The 17904-nt window shown below is 38.1% G+C and overlaps 1 protein-coding gene across 9 annotated transcripts in view; it reads left to right on the forward strand.

Moving 5' to 3' along the window:
- bcas3 (BCAS3 microtubule associated cell migration factor) overlaps window positions 1-17904 on the forward strand; it is a 402314-nt gene that overhangs the window by 47641 nt on the left and 336769 nt on the right. For all 9 annotated transcript variants that reach the window (XM_021481360.3, XM_005157643.6, NM_200622.1 and 6 more), the window contains 3 exon segments: window positions 802-885; window positions 5163-5333; window positions 9586-9679. In XM_021481360.3, the coding sequence (XP_021337035.1) occupies window positions 802-885; window positions 5163-5333; window positions 9586-9679 (349 nt within the window).

A 17904-nucleotide genomic window follows, 5' to 3' on the forward strand; every position in this document is an offset into this window, starting at 1 on the left:
ATTATTTTTGTTTTAATTTATTATTTTATTGATAATAACTACAAATTGTACTTTTTAAATCATTTTAAATGTAATATATTTTTGTTTTATGTTTGTATATAAAATTATATTATTTTATAAGGAGTATTTTGTAACATATGGTAATTTGAATTAAATATAAAGCACTTTTTTCAATTAACTCATTTAGTTTAGTCAAGTTAAATTTTTTAGCATTAGAACCCTCAGCCCTTCTGATCAGCATCAAACTATTAATTCAAGGCTTCCTTAAGACTTTTTTGTAATATAAAAATGTTTTCTTTTACTCAGCCTTAAATCAGACTGCAGTCACCTAATTAATGTTATTACTTTTGTACCAATTGCTCATATAATAAAGACAAAGTGTGTCATTTTGAGGAGCTAACACTATAATAAGACATATTATTATTAAGTGGACCCTTGATTCACCGTCATTCATATAATGGGTGCGGTTTGTTTGCCTTAGAGAGGCCAGTTGCTGCCTAATAATGGACAGATGGGACAGTGTGTCTGGGCAAAGGTAATGAGTTTCTGGCCAATAGCAGCTGAAGTGTTGAATAGGTCTGGGACAGAGACCCTAGAGGGAGCATGTTGTAGAATAGGGCTGAAGAACTGTTTGTTGTCCTAATGGCATCCTCCTCCTCTTCTTACTCACCGTGCCCGCCTGCAGACGTCCTGGCGCGGGCTGTGACAGGCCTCTGTGGGTTAATGAGTGCTGGGGAGCTGAAAGGTTCTGGATGATAATGTGACTCTGTTCTGTCTCTGTTTGTGTGTGTGTGTGTGTAGCTGATCCGGTGTCATCAGTCCCGTGGTGGGGCATGTGGAGATAATGCCCAGTCCTACACTGCCACAGTCATCAGTGCTGCCAAAGTGAGTTCCCCCTGCACTTTCACCACCGCCAGTTTTCACACATAGTACAGTGGCCTCAAAAAGTATTTGAAGAGTTCAGATGCAAAAACCTTTATATGCTGTCTGTAATTTCCATCAAAAATGAACATTTTTCTCAGCCTCCTTTGTTTATGTTGAGATATTTTCACTTTAAAGACTCGAAAAGGACTTATTCTATGTCATAAAAGTGATATCACTTAACACAAACATAGGAGCCTGAAAAAAAATGCTCATGTAAGAGGAGAATTTCAGATGGCTTTTCAAAGTTTTTGCATCTAAACTCTTCATCTGCAATTTTAAGTCACAAATAGATAGATAAAGATAGACTGAGGCTAAAAAATAAAACCTGTGTTGTCTAAAGCAATGGTTCTTAATTCCAGTTTTTGTGGAGTTCCAGTTCTCCCAACCTGCATATTTTGTATGTCTCTTTTATTTGACATACAAAGATCAGTTCATGGATCTCTCTATTAATGAGCTGATCTTTTAAACCAGGTGTGTTAAGTAAGGAAGACATAGGCTGCATCTGAAATCGGTACTGCATTTGAGTTTGAATTTACTACTCAACTGTCAGAAAAGTATGTTCTATACAGTGTGAATGTGAGTAGTATGAATGTAATTTGGACGTACTATATCCGCCATTGTGTCATCATCACATGACCTACTAGCGTCAGCATGCACTCTCATTCATGAATTCTCTCACTGTGCATCATGGGATATCGTAGCGTCCATCGGATGCGCACTTCAGAATCTTGCTGGAAGTAGTTGGCAGGGTTGTTACTATACCATTAGTTCATCTTGCTATACTATACCAGCTGAAGTATCACAATACCAAATAGTATTGCGATACTATTCAAATTATAAAGAAAATGGTCAGAAATACTGTATTTTAGATGTTATAATAGGTCTACTGGAATACAATTAATAATTGCCTTATTATTGAAAAAAGTTTTATTTGCATGTCACTTCACCTAAAATGTATGAGCTCTTTTTGTTTATTTTGTAGATAACTCACCAACAAAAAATAAAAAAATAAAGATAAAAATTATACAGAATGAAATTTATTATAAAAAGAGAATTTTCCCTACAAAATTAGGCTATATGAAGTGGTAAAAAAAAAAGTTTTATTGTTTCCACTATTTTGGGTTTTTCATTTAATGTTTTTTTTATTCATTTATTGTTTTTGTCTTATCAGGTAACAATCCAAAGTAATTCAAAATTTTACTTTGAACGCCGTTCTTTTTGATTTAAATCGTATAGACAGGAAAAGAAATGAACCGTTTGAAACATCAGAAAGCGTGCAACCTTAAATGGATCTATTGCCTTTTAAAATAAAATGGTATATTGTTGCTCAAACGTGTGAGCATTTTAGTGACGTTCCACATGCAATATTACCTATTGTAGATAGACCGTTAATGACGATACTAGCGAACTACAGTGGCACCACCAGTATTTTAGAACCATAGTATTGCAATACTACCATAGTACCCGTAAACCATGCAATAGTAGCAGGTTATCTGGGCACTTCTCGCACACTGTTTTTCGAATTCTATGAATTTGGACATGCTTCTCAGCTTGCATACTAGTTTTTAGCGTACTATATAGTATGAAAGTATGCAATTTTGGACGCAACCATATAAAATGTGCTGGGCTAGGGGTGGGCCCAAGGACAGCAATTGAGAACCACTGGTCTAAATATGGCTTTATTTGTTTGCAGATGTCACTTTGGTAAAAAAAAAAAAAGTAACAAAGATGAATTCATGCGATTTTATCGTGGCTTTAGAATCTAAATACATTTGGGGCCAATTTGACACATTTTTGAACACATTTACCAACAGATGTTTTATTCACACTTGCGGCTTGATTTATTCCAATTGTTTCTTGTTGAGAGACTTCTTGTTCCAGTTAGCATCATTCCTTTTCTTTGTATAAATATTAAAGCCAGCTATACTTTGGTAATATTTGATATTTATAAATGTTGGTGCATGTAGAGCTTTGGAACCCCACTGAGTATAAAAATCTGTAAACATGTTGAGGAAATGGTTCATTTGTTTTAACATTTACTCTGGCCAAACTTTGAATGGCATTTTTTAAACTAGATCTTACAGAACATTTAAAATCATCAAGAATTATTTCCAGAAATCATTGGCCCAGTGATCTTTAAATCTCTCAATGTGTGTCATATTCATTAAAAAGTCTTTTTCTAAGAAATCAAACCATACAGCTTTACCCCATGCTAAGTATTAGCTGACTCTTGCAATGATGGTGCACTTATGGGTATTTTCAGTTGTGCTTTCCTTCCTGTTTTCTGTGCTCTAAATGAAGCTCATAATGTGTGCTGTTCCACTCACTTTGTTCACCATATAGCATCCCAGAGCGGTCTCGGCGTAGTCCTCAGTGATTCAGAGACCCACTAGAGTTCATTTAGTGGTGCCAGAACCTTGGTGCTTAACCTTTCATATGGTTCCAGTCTCCTCTTCTGGTTGCTTAATTGATTTATTAAGCCCACATCTGTATTCCCCGGCCGCCGGGCTGATCACCGCCTAACGAGCGCTAACGGCTTACGTGAGAGAAGTGCCATTAGCCTTAATGGCGGTATACATCAAAAGGAGCACAGCAAAGGTTAGCAGGGAGGAAAACAAGGTTAAAAAAGCCTTGATACGCAGACAGGCCGTCTGCAGACGGGGCTGTGATTTATAACCATCTCCTCCGCTCTGACACACGGTCCCTGTGCTGAGTGGCTCTGAGTGCGGCCGTCTGGGGGCCAGGGGGCCATCTCCCATCAATCCTGTAACACAATCACAAAAGAAGGGGGAGGGCGCCTTTTGCAAAATTGAATTCTTGCAAGGCACAGACTGTGTAAATGAGCGCAATGTGACCAAAAGAGAGATGTCATTGTGCCAGCCACAAGTCTGCGTGAGCGGGGTGCCCCAGGGCTCTGTTTTCAGACCTCTGCCGTTGTGAACTGGTGTTTGGGGTAAGTGGATAGCACAGCTTAAGTAGGGTCTCCTCTAGTTCTCACTTAATGGAGTGAGCGTTGCTGTATGTGTGTGCCTGTCTGCCAAGGCCCCGGAGAGCTTAATCAGGCATTCAGGCCAAGCGGCAGCGTCAATACCTCGTGGCGCCTGTGTTTGTTGGGCCCTTCGGAGAATGCTCTGACAAGCCCACTAACTGACTGTGTGTAAATTGCTTTACCCCATCAATTATTAAGAGAAGCGTTTGCCTCCTAATTGATCAACACTAATGTGTTTTCTAATCACTGCAGTTAGAGTTTTTAGTGCTAATCCAAACAGTCCCCATTGATCAGGGCAGGCGAGAGGAGGGGCGGCCGGCTGGTGGCAGACACTGCACCGACTGCCGTGCCAGAACTCCACCAGCTCTTCTCAGCTCATATCTCTGAGTAAATATCCACATACACTCACACAACCACTTACCGTTAGCCTACAGGACTAACTCACACACCTGTCTGTTGACATTGCCTCAGGCAACACTGGATGCAAACATGTTTTTTAGGTCGTTGCTCAACAAAATCTGGATTTTAGAACATTGTTTGCTATATTGATTTGAGTGTTGCAATAGTACTAGTGGTAGGCTGGCACAAATGTTGCAGAACGAAATGTTGTTCTTTTAACCCTTTGCATGAATTATTGAATGGTAAATAGGGATATCATTCAAAAAACCACCTGCAGTTTGGCAAATTGATGATTTCGAAGGCACTTTCTAAATATGTAAGAAGAATCTAAGAAGAGTCGTTCATCTATGAAACGTCGACCCTTAAATATAGAGACTTAAATAGTAAAAATCTGAATACAGTAAAAGCTGAAATCTAAACCGACTGCAGTGTCCCCAAATAAATGATTTCACCAAGCCGAGAAGGTTTGAGAATTTCCAGTTTAAGTTATGTTGAATTTGAGCTGACATACATTGTGTAAGTGTTCATTTCATCCACACTGATGGAATAAGGTAAGAGTGTGGACAAACTCCAACGTGACCAGAAAGGATGCCAAAATAGTAATGTTGAAATGTTTAGAGACATCATATTGCCAAAGAACTTTAGATTGACTGGTTGTTACCCCCTGTGAATATGACACCACCTTAAACATACTGAATTTAGATACTTAATGACCTAAATTTAACCACCCAAGCTTTATTTTGATCTTAGTTTTGAGTAAATTATGTTTTGGTAAATTAATTCTGCACATCGCTATCATTAATCACAGTTTGTGAATCTTTGTAACAGTATATTTCTGTCTTCCTGCTAGACATTAAAAACGGGACTGACCATGGTGGGCAAGGTTGTGACCCAGCTTGCTGGTACCCTACCATCAGGGGTGCCTGATGAAGAAGGCACAGCTCACAGTGGTACCCGCCGCAGTCCTCACCAGCCTGGTGTGGTCACCATAATAGACACCCACACTGTGGGAGAAGGACAGGTAAGAAATTCCTCGTTATACATCATGATCTCAGTTTCAAGAGGAATAATTAGTACATAATATCAAAACAGCTGTGTTCATAGTACTTCTTTCACCTCTCTGACCTTGATCCAGAACAACCCCGTTCTCCCCCTTTTTCTCAGAGATAAATAATCCATTAATCCCATTCATAACTCATTCAGCATTAGTGCTTCTTGTGGCCCAGGGGGTTTGTCATCACCTTGTCATAAGAGCACATGTTCCACCGTTCGTTCACAAACTCTGTGCCAGGCCACAGTCTCCTGATCTCATGATTTAGCCACTTCCTGTGGCTGTTTCCTGCTTGGCTGGCACAACCATAGCCTTTTAGCATGAGATCACAGGCAGGTCATTGAAGGAGCATGACGGAAAAGGTCTTGTCTCTTTTTCCCTTTCCACCAACGCCTGAATGTGTGTTAAATAAGGACTTGTGGGCATGTGACACACGATCGCTTTAATAGAGCACCAGGTTTAAAGGCTAGCTGTAATATTTGCAGTTCTCATGTTCAAGGATTTTTACTTGGGGAGATATTAAGTTGGAGCAGGTTTTGCTATCCTGTTGATTCTGACCCATGTAAATAGATCCTCCTATTTAGTGGGCTGTAAAACCCTTCATTCCCCTAAGAGCCTACTGTGGCCTAGTTGACACATTACTCTCATTTAGAGGTGTGATTTATTTAGCTTAACTCTGTTTCTAAGTGATGTTTTCTGCATTTATGTCAGCAATTACACAGAACCCAACATGTACTCCTACTAAAGTGTTTTTGGTGTTTGTGCTGAACATCTTTTTGGAATTTACTGTCAGTGCCATTCTCCCGTGACTCCAGCAGTGGTTTTGGCATTTCTCTTTTGTTTTTTTCCCCTCAATCTCCCCTACTCCCAGTCTCACGGGACACGCCTTAATCCCCGAGAAGCCCCCCCACCCCAATCATAATCATCCCCTTTCAGCTCAGTGTGTCCTGCATCAAGTTTATTTGCTTTTTGGGGCTATTCGCACACAAACACTTTTCGGAATCAATTGTATATTCCTGTACAGAACAACATTGTCTGTTTTTGCCCCCCAATAAAAGCGATCTGGTTTGTGTCACCGGGGCATTTTTTTGCAGTCTAAAATAAATGTCTGGGTTTTAGAGCAAGGCTGTTTTCTGTTTGGACTGGATCCTATTAAAAGCTGCCTTTCTCCTTAATGCAACACTCCACTAGATTTATCACTCTTCTCTCCGGCTGTCTCATGTCTGGGCTTAGTTATAATCTCTTTCATGAGCAAACTTAACAGAGGACCACTGACCAGAGAATAGCCCCTTATGAGCAACACACTCACCTTTTTCTTTCTGCCTATCTTGCTTTCATGTTTGAAAAAATAAAAAAAAAAATAGAATAAAGTTAGATATTTGAGGGGTGGTGGCAGTGTGGCTCAGTGGTTAGCACTGTCACCTCACAGCAAGAAGGTTGCTGGTTCGAGTCCTGATTGGGCCAGTTGGCATTTCTGTGTAGAGTTTGCATGTTCTTCCTGTGTTTGCGATGGTTTCCTCTAGGTGCTCCGATTTTCCCCACAGTCTAAAGACAAGCGTTATAGGTAAAATAAGTAAACAAAATTGGCCTTAGTGTATAAGTATGTGTGTGAATATAAGGGTGTATAGGGTGATGTTTACTTTTGCCTGGTTCCACATCGCAGACCTCTGCTGACTCTGCTTGAACCTGACAAAACAGATGAGTTTTTTATACTTGATGCGTTCTCCGACATATTCTTTAAAATGTCGAGTGGTGGTCAAAAGCCCACCGTAAAGTTTGACAGATAAACAGAGAAGTAGGAAGTTTCCTACGTCATATCATTAATAGCATTCAAGATGTTTAAACTAACTATTTTATATTATTTCTATTAATTTATTTTAATGATTATAAAGATTTTTATAACCTTTCAAGACTTTTTAAATCAAGCTTAGATGCATCACTTGCTTTTGTTCATATGTCAGACAGTTCCACCTATTAAAGTTAAATATCATTGACAAGAGAATATGGGTTGCTCTACAAATATATTTTTATTATGGCTAGAATAAAAGCCAAAAATGTGCACTTACTAAAAAATACTGACGTTTTTATAGATTTTAACCCACTTCACAATTTTACACATTACTGTCTGGCTAGTTTGTGTTCTCTACTTATATGCTATAAGGCAACAATGGTCCAACATTCCTGACCATTATCACCAATAAAGTCTAGGAAAACGAGGCATCAGTATATTGTAAATTGATAGCTCTAAATATTTTTTTCCAGTTTTTAAAGAAATAATTAATTGGTTCATTTTAGTTTTGTAACTATTCAATTGTTTTAAATTCAAAATTGTAATATATAGATCAGTTTAAAACTTATGAATGGTAGAAAAACATATTCTGTAATTGTGTATTAAACCACCTGGGTCTCCTCTTTTGCCATGGCCTCTTATTTTGGTTTTAAAATGTTTTTTCTTAAATTTTTCTAAACTTTTTAACAAAAAACTTTCTTAGTTTTTCAATTTTTAAAAACTCAATTTTGTCTGTTGCAATTTTTAGCCAATAATTATTGTCCATCTGGTTATCTCATGTTCACGCATGGATGGATCGTAAAGATGTCTACAGTCATACCTGTTTCAGACAAAATCTCTTCAAAGTGATTCATATTCAGCTCAAATCATACGTGGTGCCAAGCGAACTGTTCGCTCGAGTCTCAAAAAAATGTGTGCGCTTCGCCAGCCAAAATCATTTCACGCACACCCAAATCGAACATTTGCAAACACCACGATGCACTTACATTTGCTGCACACACTCAAGCAAACTAGTGAATATGTAGAGTAAAAACCAGGCTTTTGGGTGATTCTCAATACTGGGTTGTGGCTGGAAGGGCATCTGCTGTGTAAAACGTATGCTTAAAAAGTTGGCAGCAGGGTTCATATGGTCATGGAAAACCTGTAAGTTTTGTAAAAGTCATGGAAATTAGCTGAAGAAATATCTGTATACTTGAATATAGATTAGTTGTCTTTAATTATTTTCTGTCTTTGGCCAAAACATGCTCTCACATTATTAGTGCTGTGGAATTATTATCTAAATCAATTTTACATAGATCTAAAAACTAATTTAAAATAAACATATTGTTGTTTGTTTTATGATATGCTGTAATACATTTGAATGTTCATTGCTTTTTTTATTACTTACCAAGTATATGTATACTTTACATGAAACATACGATCATGAAAAATTGAAAACTTGAAAGTCCTCAAAAAGTCATGGAATTTTAGTAATAAAAAGCTGTATGTACCCTGTGGCAGTTCATTCCGCTGTGGCGACCCCTGAAAAATAAGGGACTAAGCTGAAAGAAAATGAATAAATGAATTAATCAATATTAGAATTTAAAATAAATTCTAGTTTTACACCATTTGTGATATTTGTTTGATTTCAATTGGTTTTGAAGAAATTAATTAAAAATGTTCTATCCTTTTCTTCGATTTTTGGTTTCTGTATTGTTATGCACATAAAGGGATGACTTACAAATTCACATTACTGTTCTTTTAACTTGGGGCTATTAATCTCTTTTGGGTATTAGAATGTGAAGAGACACTATAGAGTTTCCTCCTGCTGTGTTTGTTTTAACTCCCTCAACATGTCACTTTTTCTTCCTGTCTGATACAGTTGTTGCGCTGTGGGCTTTGGCAGAACAAGAACATTGATCAAATTGGTCATGTGGGTTAGTCTTTTTTTCTTTGAAGCGGCGTTCATAAAACACACCAACATATTTGCGGACATCTTTTAAAAATTGAGTCAAATTTATTTGAATTCCATATTGAAACTATTTTGCCGACCCATATGTCATTTAAATCTAAAATCTTCCATTGTGGATTCAAGTCGACACAAGGATAATTGCTAAGCACCCGCAAGAGGGCAACATGTTTAAGGTTGACTGACATGTGAGGGAATGGATGATGATCACACAAAAAAAGACACGGAAACCTTTTCAGCTCCTATTTTTTGCTCTCCACAATGAAACAACTTGGAGCTCGCTTTGTTTTAATCAAAATGCCAAAACACATCTCGCTTAAACTGATTAAATCATATGTAACTGTGAAGATCAGATTGCGCAGGCCATTGTAGAGCCAATGACCAGCTCTGTGTCTAAAACACTGAGACGTGAGGTAAACAACAAGTCAGCCTTTATTTATGTGGCTTCGTCAACTTACTGTAGCTTTATTGTGTGTATGTTTCAGGTTCTTGTTAGTGAGGATTCTGATGGCGAAGGACTGATTGCACATTTTCCGGCACACGATAAGCCTATATCCTGCATGGCGTTTAATCCGAGTGGTAAGTGAACACCTCATTGTGATGGCTCACTGAGTCCTACCAAAGCACTAAACTCCAGGCACTTGGGTGGCAGACGTTTACATGGTCTAAAAGGGGTGCATTGTAGATTTTTCCCCCGGTAAAATAGATATAAAATCCAGATTTGTTTCTGTTTACAACATAAAGTACAGATTTTAGTCCACAAGACCATTTATGGAAACAAAGCTACAATTGTCTTAAAGTTACAGTACCGTCATTTTGATCACCAATGAAAACATTTGAAATACCCAGAAAAGCATGATTAATTTATGTAAAATTTGTTGCTCTTATGTCATTCCAAACATATATATATATATATATATATATATATCGTTCACCCAAAGATGAAAATTCATTTACTCACTCTTCACTTATTACAAACTTGTTTGAGTTTGTTTATTTTTATGTTGAACATAAAGGAATTGAGGAATGTTGGAAATAGGTAGCAGTTTAATTCTGTAGTAATGTTTTTTTTCTATGATGGATGTCAATAATTCTGGTTTCCAACATTTTCCAAAATTTCTTCTTTTGTGTTAAACAAAGAAAATAAACTAATAAAGATTTGGAACCACTTGAGGTTGACTAATAGTGTGTAAATTTTTATTTTGGGGTGAACCATCCCTTTAACTTATTGGTGAAAAGAAATCTTAAATATTTTGCATGCTGTGTACTGTTAGAGAACATTCAGGTGCCGCTCTTACTGGTGGAGGAAACATTTAGATACATTTTTAAATATGTGTTGTCGGCTTTACTCTCAGTAAAACATACATGCACTAAAAATATGATGTAAATGGTGAACACAGCTTTTAAGAAAGCATTTGATTGTTGTGTGATGTTAATGTATTTTGCAAAAACTGCAATATGACGTACCCATCAAGTCGCATTTAAGTTATTTGTAGATTGCTCAAAAGCAAGCCAAGCAAAGACCAATGGTTAGTTACTAGGCAAAGCAGACTTTTCCAGAAAGTATGCTATAAAGCAGGGGTGCCCAAACCTTTTCTTGTAAAGGGCCAAAGTCCAAAGTTGAATACACTAGTCGAGCTGCTCCTGCCTTTGCTTTGATTTTTCACCAATGTCTTGTGCATTGTTCTCTATCTTTCAACTGACGGTATTTACATTCTGATTCAAAGACTGATTCATTTACAACATATAATTGAAACATTCAGTTTTTTTGTAGCTCCTCTATTAAACAAAGAAATTTAGATTAGAATAGTTTCAACCAACTCCCCATCATTCTCCCTCACTTTTCAGATGGCATGGTGGGCCCAACCAAAGGTTACCATGGGCCAACTTTGGCCCGCGAGCCCTACTTTGAGCACCTCTGCTTTAGAGCAATGGAGGGCCACAGCTCTGCACAGTTTTGCTTCAAACCGCTCTAACTCACGCCTTGCTCTGCTTAAGAGTTACTAGTAGCCTTGAACACCTTGATTAGTTGTATCAGGTGTTTAATTAAGATTAGAGCAAAACTGCAGAGCTGCGGCCCTCCAGGAATTGAGTTTGAGACCTAGAATATGCTTTAGAGCAGGGGTTTTCAAAGTGTGAGGCGCGCCTCCCCTGGGGGACGCCAGAGCATGTCAGGGGAGGCGCGGGAAAAAATATAATATAATAAAAATATAATTATTAAGTTTAATTATTATATGTATCTTTTATTATATTTAACGTTTTAATTAAACAAAGCAAAAAATAATAATACGTCAAATATAAGAAAACCTCTTTTACCCAGAAGGCCATAGCTGTGAATTCGCTTCTGTTTGGCAAGCCCGCCAATACAGGTATATGCCTGCTAGTACAATGGGTCGGTTTCTGAGACCCCCTGATTCAAAGCTGTAATGAAGTTCACGGCCCTTTGGCCGCCGGGAAGAAGGAGGCGGAGAACCGAAGCAGTTTTAAAGTGATTTATTAATGACAGTGACGGTTGCCGTCTAAACCAAAACAAACGGACGGCAGCTCCTCACGGAGACTGCCGTCAAACTGAAAGCAAAAGTAGAATATGTCCGGGTTCGGACCTCTCGGCTTCCTCTGCCCACGTTCCTCCTTTTATGATCCAGGGCTCCTTCCGTGGGATCTGAGGCAGGTGCGCACCGCAGGTGTATCCACTTATGCGGTGGCCTCACTCCGTTCCCACGGCTCTTGGCCACGCCCCCTCGCCACAAAAGCCTTCAAGTTCAGGGCTTAAACCCAAAAGACGACGATTTGATGATCAGTATTTGAGTTTAGGATTTACGTGGACAGGACCAGCTGATGAACCGCGACCTTTATGTGTGGTTTGTCAAAATATTTTGGCTAATGACAGCATGAGACCCGCTAAACTTCGACTGTTTTGACTGGGATGGACAGTTCTTGGATCTGTTCTATTCATATTGAACCATCATCCTAGTTTTAAAAATGTTATATTAAAATACTTGTTATTACTCTGTAAATAATTGCACTTTCATGCAAATGATAATAAAAGTGAGTTAACCGTCTGACATCTGTCTGTGTCTTTATATATACTGTATATATATATGGATAAGTTGTGTCAAAAGGGAGGCCCACTGTCTTAGACTTTGAAAAACCCTGCTTTAGAGAGTCGTTTCAAATTCTTAAAACTAACTTTGTTTTGGCCTGATTTTGTTCTGTTGCATCACACCAGTTTGTTCTTCAATATCATTTTAAAAAACTGGATGTCTGGATATGCATAGATTACAATTTTAACTGGACATGGGAATATTCTAAGCCTTTTATAGGTTATCCGCTTGTTAAGTGTAACGTCATGCAAAGCGGCTTCCGGGTCCAAGTGCTCTATTGAACTGTATGTGGAGGCTCAACAAATGGTATTAATAAATGTTTAAACTACTTTCAAAAATCTCAATCGCAATATATATCTATGCCTAATATTTCATGGCCAGAAAGTGATAATTAAAAAAAAAAAAAAATGTTAAAGAGCCCATATTATACATGAAATAGGGTCATATCTTGGTTGTAAGGGTCTCCAACAACAGTCTAATATGCATGCAAAGTCAAAAAACACTTTCATGGTCTTATAATCTGCATTTATTTTTACCTAATTATCCCAGCGACTCCTGTATGAATCGTCCAGTGATTCATTTGTTCCCAAACCCCTCCTTAGCGCGAAGCTAATCTGCGCTGATTGGACCGATGACAGTCTGTCACGATTGGTCGACTGCCTTCAGTCAGAGAATGAAATGCCCAATAGCTAATCAGCAATATAAAAGTAATCACAGTTCATACGCGCTCCATAGTGTAGGCGTGGATTTTAGCTGCCACACACACACACACACACAAACACACACACACACACCTCTGGACGACAACGCTCCCGCTTCCGCCCGCACCCGCCAGGTTTAGCCTGAACCCGACCGCTCCCGCTTATATTTAGAATTTCTTGTCCCAGTGTCCGAACCGCCCCGTTTTCTGCCCGCCGCGCCCGATCCCGCTAAAGAGCGGGGGAGAACATAACCGAAAATCACCCAGCTAAACAGTCCAGAGACAGCCAGACAGAGCTCTCTCTCTCTCTCTCTCTCTCTCTCTCTCTCTCTCTCTCTCTCTCTCATACACGCGCACTAACACATACACACAAGCGCCAAGCAGACACACAGGCAGGCAAAGCTCTGTCTCATTCGCATAGCAATATCCACGATATTGCTAGACAGCCCGCTCCCGTCCCAAATTAAACCTGTTACCGACTGCTCCCGCGATTGATTCGGAAATTTATTCCTGCGCCGCAGAAGTCTGGCGCGGGGACAGCCGCTGGAATGCAGACCTCTACCACGGAGCTCCGTAAACAAACAGCACGCGTCGCGTTTTTAACGTGACTTTGCACGCGATAAGAAAATATAGCCAGTTAACCTGATACAGTACACTCGGTTACAAGTAATAAATCACAACTAAATACATTTGCAAGCTAGAGTCAACGAGGCAACTTTAATCGCACGTACTTACATTTGAGAAATGGAGGAAGAAACTCATCCTGACGTCCATTAGTAAGTTACTCTTTACTGATCCTTACTTTAACAAACGCAGATGAAGTATTCTTTGTAGCCTGTAGTTTCCAGAAGTTTCCAACTGCTTGGTTATAATGCTGAGGTTTCATCTTTGGGTAGAGACTCAATATATCCATCTGCAGTGTGACTTCAATCGACCGGCATGTTTGTGTGTCTGTGTGTTTGTGGGTGTGTGTGTGTGTCTGGGTTTCTGCGTCAGAGGGCGGGGCCTCAGGTTTGAAATCTCCCGGGTTTGCGCGTGCACGTGAAAACCTTGGTTTCGTTCGTACGTCATGGCGAAACACCTAATGAATCGGTATCAAGGCGACTCGTTTGAAGCACTATGAGTCGACTCTTTTATAGATGAATCAACCGTTTTAAACACTGTACACTAACAGATTTAAGCCTTAGCTGGATACTTCATTTTACTTAGAGCTGTGTTACACACTACATGGAGGGGAATTTTAAAAAACCCATAATATGGGCTCTTTAAAACGTTGTTGTCTTTGATGCAGCAAGTCCAGAGACACTATGATTTGATATAAAATTCACTTTAATGTTTGATATGACTAAAAAAAGTGCTCATAAACAAATATTTTCTCAATTCAAATGAGTAGCGGCTTGGACCCGGAAATAGTATTCTATATGTCATGACAAGCGAATACATAATTCAATACATGTTTAGGTGAAATTTTCCTTGAATTTTATGAAACAAAACTTTCTGGAATACATGTTTTATAATATAAATGCACTCTAAAATAAATCACAAGTAAATTAATTCCGGTTTGCAAAGGTGTCAGTCATGTCACCTTTTTGCACATAACTTTATCTTGTTCCTTAAGCGGTACTGTCTGCCAGACCCTTAAGATCATGTGAGATCTGTTGTTCTGTAAAGCAGCCATTGTGTGTCTTTGGTGAATCTGCCCTCCAGCACATCAGTCACTGTCATTTCCCCCTCTTTTTTCCACCCTCTCTATCCATCTTTCTCTTGTCTCTCTTTAACACGTACTGGAATATTTAGTGCTCATTGATCTTGTTCGTGTCTGTCTCACTTGAAGTGTATTGCGGTCAACAAAGCCTTCGGTCTCTTTCAGTTGAATTACCCTAAGCGTTGAACAGGTACAGTTTCACCTCTCAAAGATGAGAAGAGCTGTGATGTCATCGAGCTATTGAGAAGTCGTACGATGGGGCTCATAAGTCATAGCACTTTGGGCAGCCATGTCAAAACATGCTTTAGTTTTCACAATGGTCATTTTTTCATGATTTTTTATTAATATTCAGGATTTTTAAATTAGAATCTGAGGGAGGATTTGATTCTTTTTGTGCTTCATGTGTCTGGAGCGCTAGGCCATGACTTTAGCAATGGGGTATAAGCAGTGTTTGGTTTGTAAATGAATAATTCCCGGAACAAAACCAAAAAAAAAGAGCATCAAAATTCCTAACGGTCTTCAATTGTTTCGTGCCATATAACGTTATAGGTCAATCATGGATAATTAATACATGTAGCTACAAACATAAATTGTATGAACAATCACTATTCAGTTTACTTCACTTTTATTGTGAAGTGAAAAAAAAGAATGAATTACTCACTCAGTCTAATCTTTAAGAAGAGTCAACAGTACCTCTTTCCTCATGTTTTCTAGCTGACTTGAAATTGCTTAGCTTTTTTTTCGTTATCCTGATCTATTCATGTTGTTTCATCTTTGCTATTCCATTATCTATTAACACTGCTCAATGCGTGCAAAATAATCACCATTCAATGAGTGATTGTAAACATAAGAAAGCTGATTGTCTAAAAATATTGTTGAGGGCCAATAGTTAAGCGCAACTTTTGCTTTAACTTGCGCATGGTGACTACCGTCATGTGGGAACACCCAATCCACACAGCCTTCGCTTGCGTTTATTCACATTCTGTCTCTCACGCATGCACGAACAAACACATGCACACACGCATGCACAAGTTAATTTCGGATCGATTAAAATAAATACCTGAACGCAAAACACAAATAGCAGACATTTTCCGAAACACAATCCGGCAAGATCCGGCTCAAATTGAGCACTGGGTAAAAGCACAGCTAGTGTTTTTCAACCAATGATAAATGTCCTGTGACTACTTTCAATTTTATAAGGCATTGATGTTGTAATATAATGAAAATACAATTAGTTAAATAAACTTGAGCGGTTATTTAGTAGTTCAAACGCAAATTGCGAAGACTGTTGAGACGAAAACACCGTCTAGACAGTTAATTCCAGAAAGTTAATTTCCATATTTCAAAAACATGGCATGAAAGAAATGCAGTGCTTCTTGACTGGTATAATACCCACCTTTTATCGCATATCAATCAGGCAGTGAATATCGCAGATTTTTTTAAGAAATCAGATTTTAAACAGTGATTTTGGAATGGCACAACAATTTACTTGAAGCTATTTGCCTGACTGAAAATTAAAAGTCTGTGTGCATATACCACATTACACAGTAAAAACCGATGTCCAGTAAGGCATCGATGTCCTCAACCTGCCCTTGAACGAGCATCTTGGCTCATTTTGATAGGCAGTTATCTGATCACTTTTCAATTTTACATATAGTGATGTTTGTTTCTCCGGATATCCAGTCCAGTCACAATGGTTCATTGTTAGATGTGGGTTGCAGATTGAGGGCCCTTTCTAATAAGAAGTTGCTGAAAGCTCCTGATAGCCATTGCCCTAAGTGAAATCCTTCACATTTTTTGTCCTTGCTAACGAACGCTGGGAGAGACTCCACTGAGGATGAGTCATTGTGTACGTAAGTATACACCTCTGGGTTCGGATGTTTTGTGTATTGTGTTACTAAAAGATTATGAGGAAATGTTGCATATGGTTGTAGATCAAAACATTCTTGATGGATGTTCTCCCTCAACCGCACGATATTGAACTGATGCCAAGTCATGCCACTGAAGTCATGCCTGCGGGACATGGTTGAGCTTGCGTGTGGTACAATTAAAAAAGTATTTGTGTAAAGAGAAGTTTAGAACTAGTAATATAACTTATTAACTTGTGATTATTTAGTTAGTTAATTGAAAAATTTTAAATAACACAATCTGTGAGGGATTTTATTTAAATATATATTTTAATTACCTTTTAAGTTTGATATTATTTTACAATTCTACTCGTCTTATTTATTCAGTATGATTTTTTGTATTATTTCAATCTCAGAAAGAACATTTTGTTTTTTATATGTTTAAATGAGATGCATGGGGTACATGTACACAGACTTTTAATGTCAGTCAGCCAGACCCAGGGCTTCTGGTGAATTGTTATCCCATACAAAATCGCAGCATTTAAGATCTGATTTCTTTAAATAACATTTAAGGTAAAATATAAAGTGAGCATCAGACCAAACAAGAAGCACTGCATTACATTATATTTTACCATGCCATGTCTTTAAAATGTGAAAGTTAATTTTACCCCAGTATTTTCAATGGAATTTCTGCGCTAGCCCATAGCTAATGTTGACGCCTGCATTTAAACGTTTTTTTTTTCTCTCTTAACAACAAATGGATTTAACTGATTATATTTGAATTACATTACAACATCAATCATGTAAAAGGAACCTTATGAGTTGAAAATAGTCACATAAACCTTTTACTAGAAGTTCATTGTTGGCTGAAAAGCACTAGCTGCGCATTTAGCCCATTTGGAAAAGGTGTATGATGTCAAAATGAACATTTACTCACCCTCAGGTGATACCAAACATTTATGAGTTTATTTCTTCTGTTGAACACAAAAAAATATAACTTGAAGGAAGCTGAAAAACTCAAAACAATTAATTTCATTGGAAAAGCACATATAAATGTCTATGTTTACAGTTTTCCAACATTTTCCAAAATATCTTCTTTTGTGTTCAACAGAACACAAAGAATATCATAAAAGCTTAAACAAATAAAGGGTCAATAAATTACTGTCTCTATCTAAATACACATTTAAATACTCTTCCTTCATTCTTCCCAAATTGAAAGGTCCATGTTCTTACCTTATGTTTTTAGTGTTAGTTAATACATTATATAACATTTTAGGTCAAATTAGAAAATAAAATGCAGTGAATTAGATTAGCTCTTTTAATTAGGTTGACCTTTGGAGAAAGCACGTTTGTCTCTAGGTGGTGCTATTGGTTAACCTTTAGACCTCCGAATAATGATCCACCTTTTCCCCTTTGGCATGCGTGGAGCAGGAGGTGGAGGTGAAGTC

Source organism: Danio rerio, chromosome 15 (genome assembly GCF_049306965.1).
Source record: "Danio rerio strain Tuebingen ecotype United States chromosome 15, GRCz12tu, whole genome shotgun sequence".
Taxonomy (NCBI): Eukaryota; Metazoa; Chordata; class Actinopteri; order Cypriniformes; family Danionidae; genus Danio; species Danio rerio.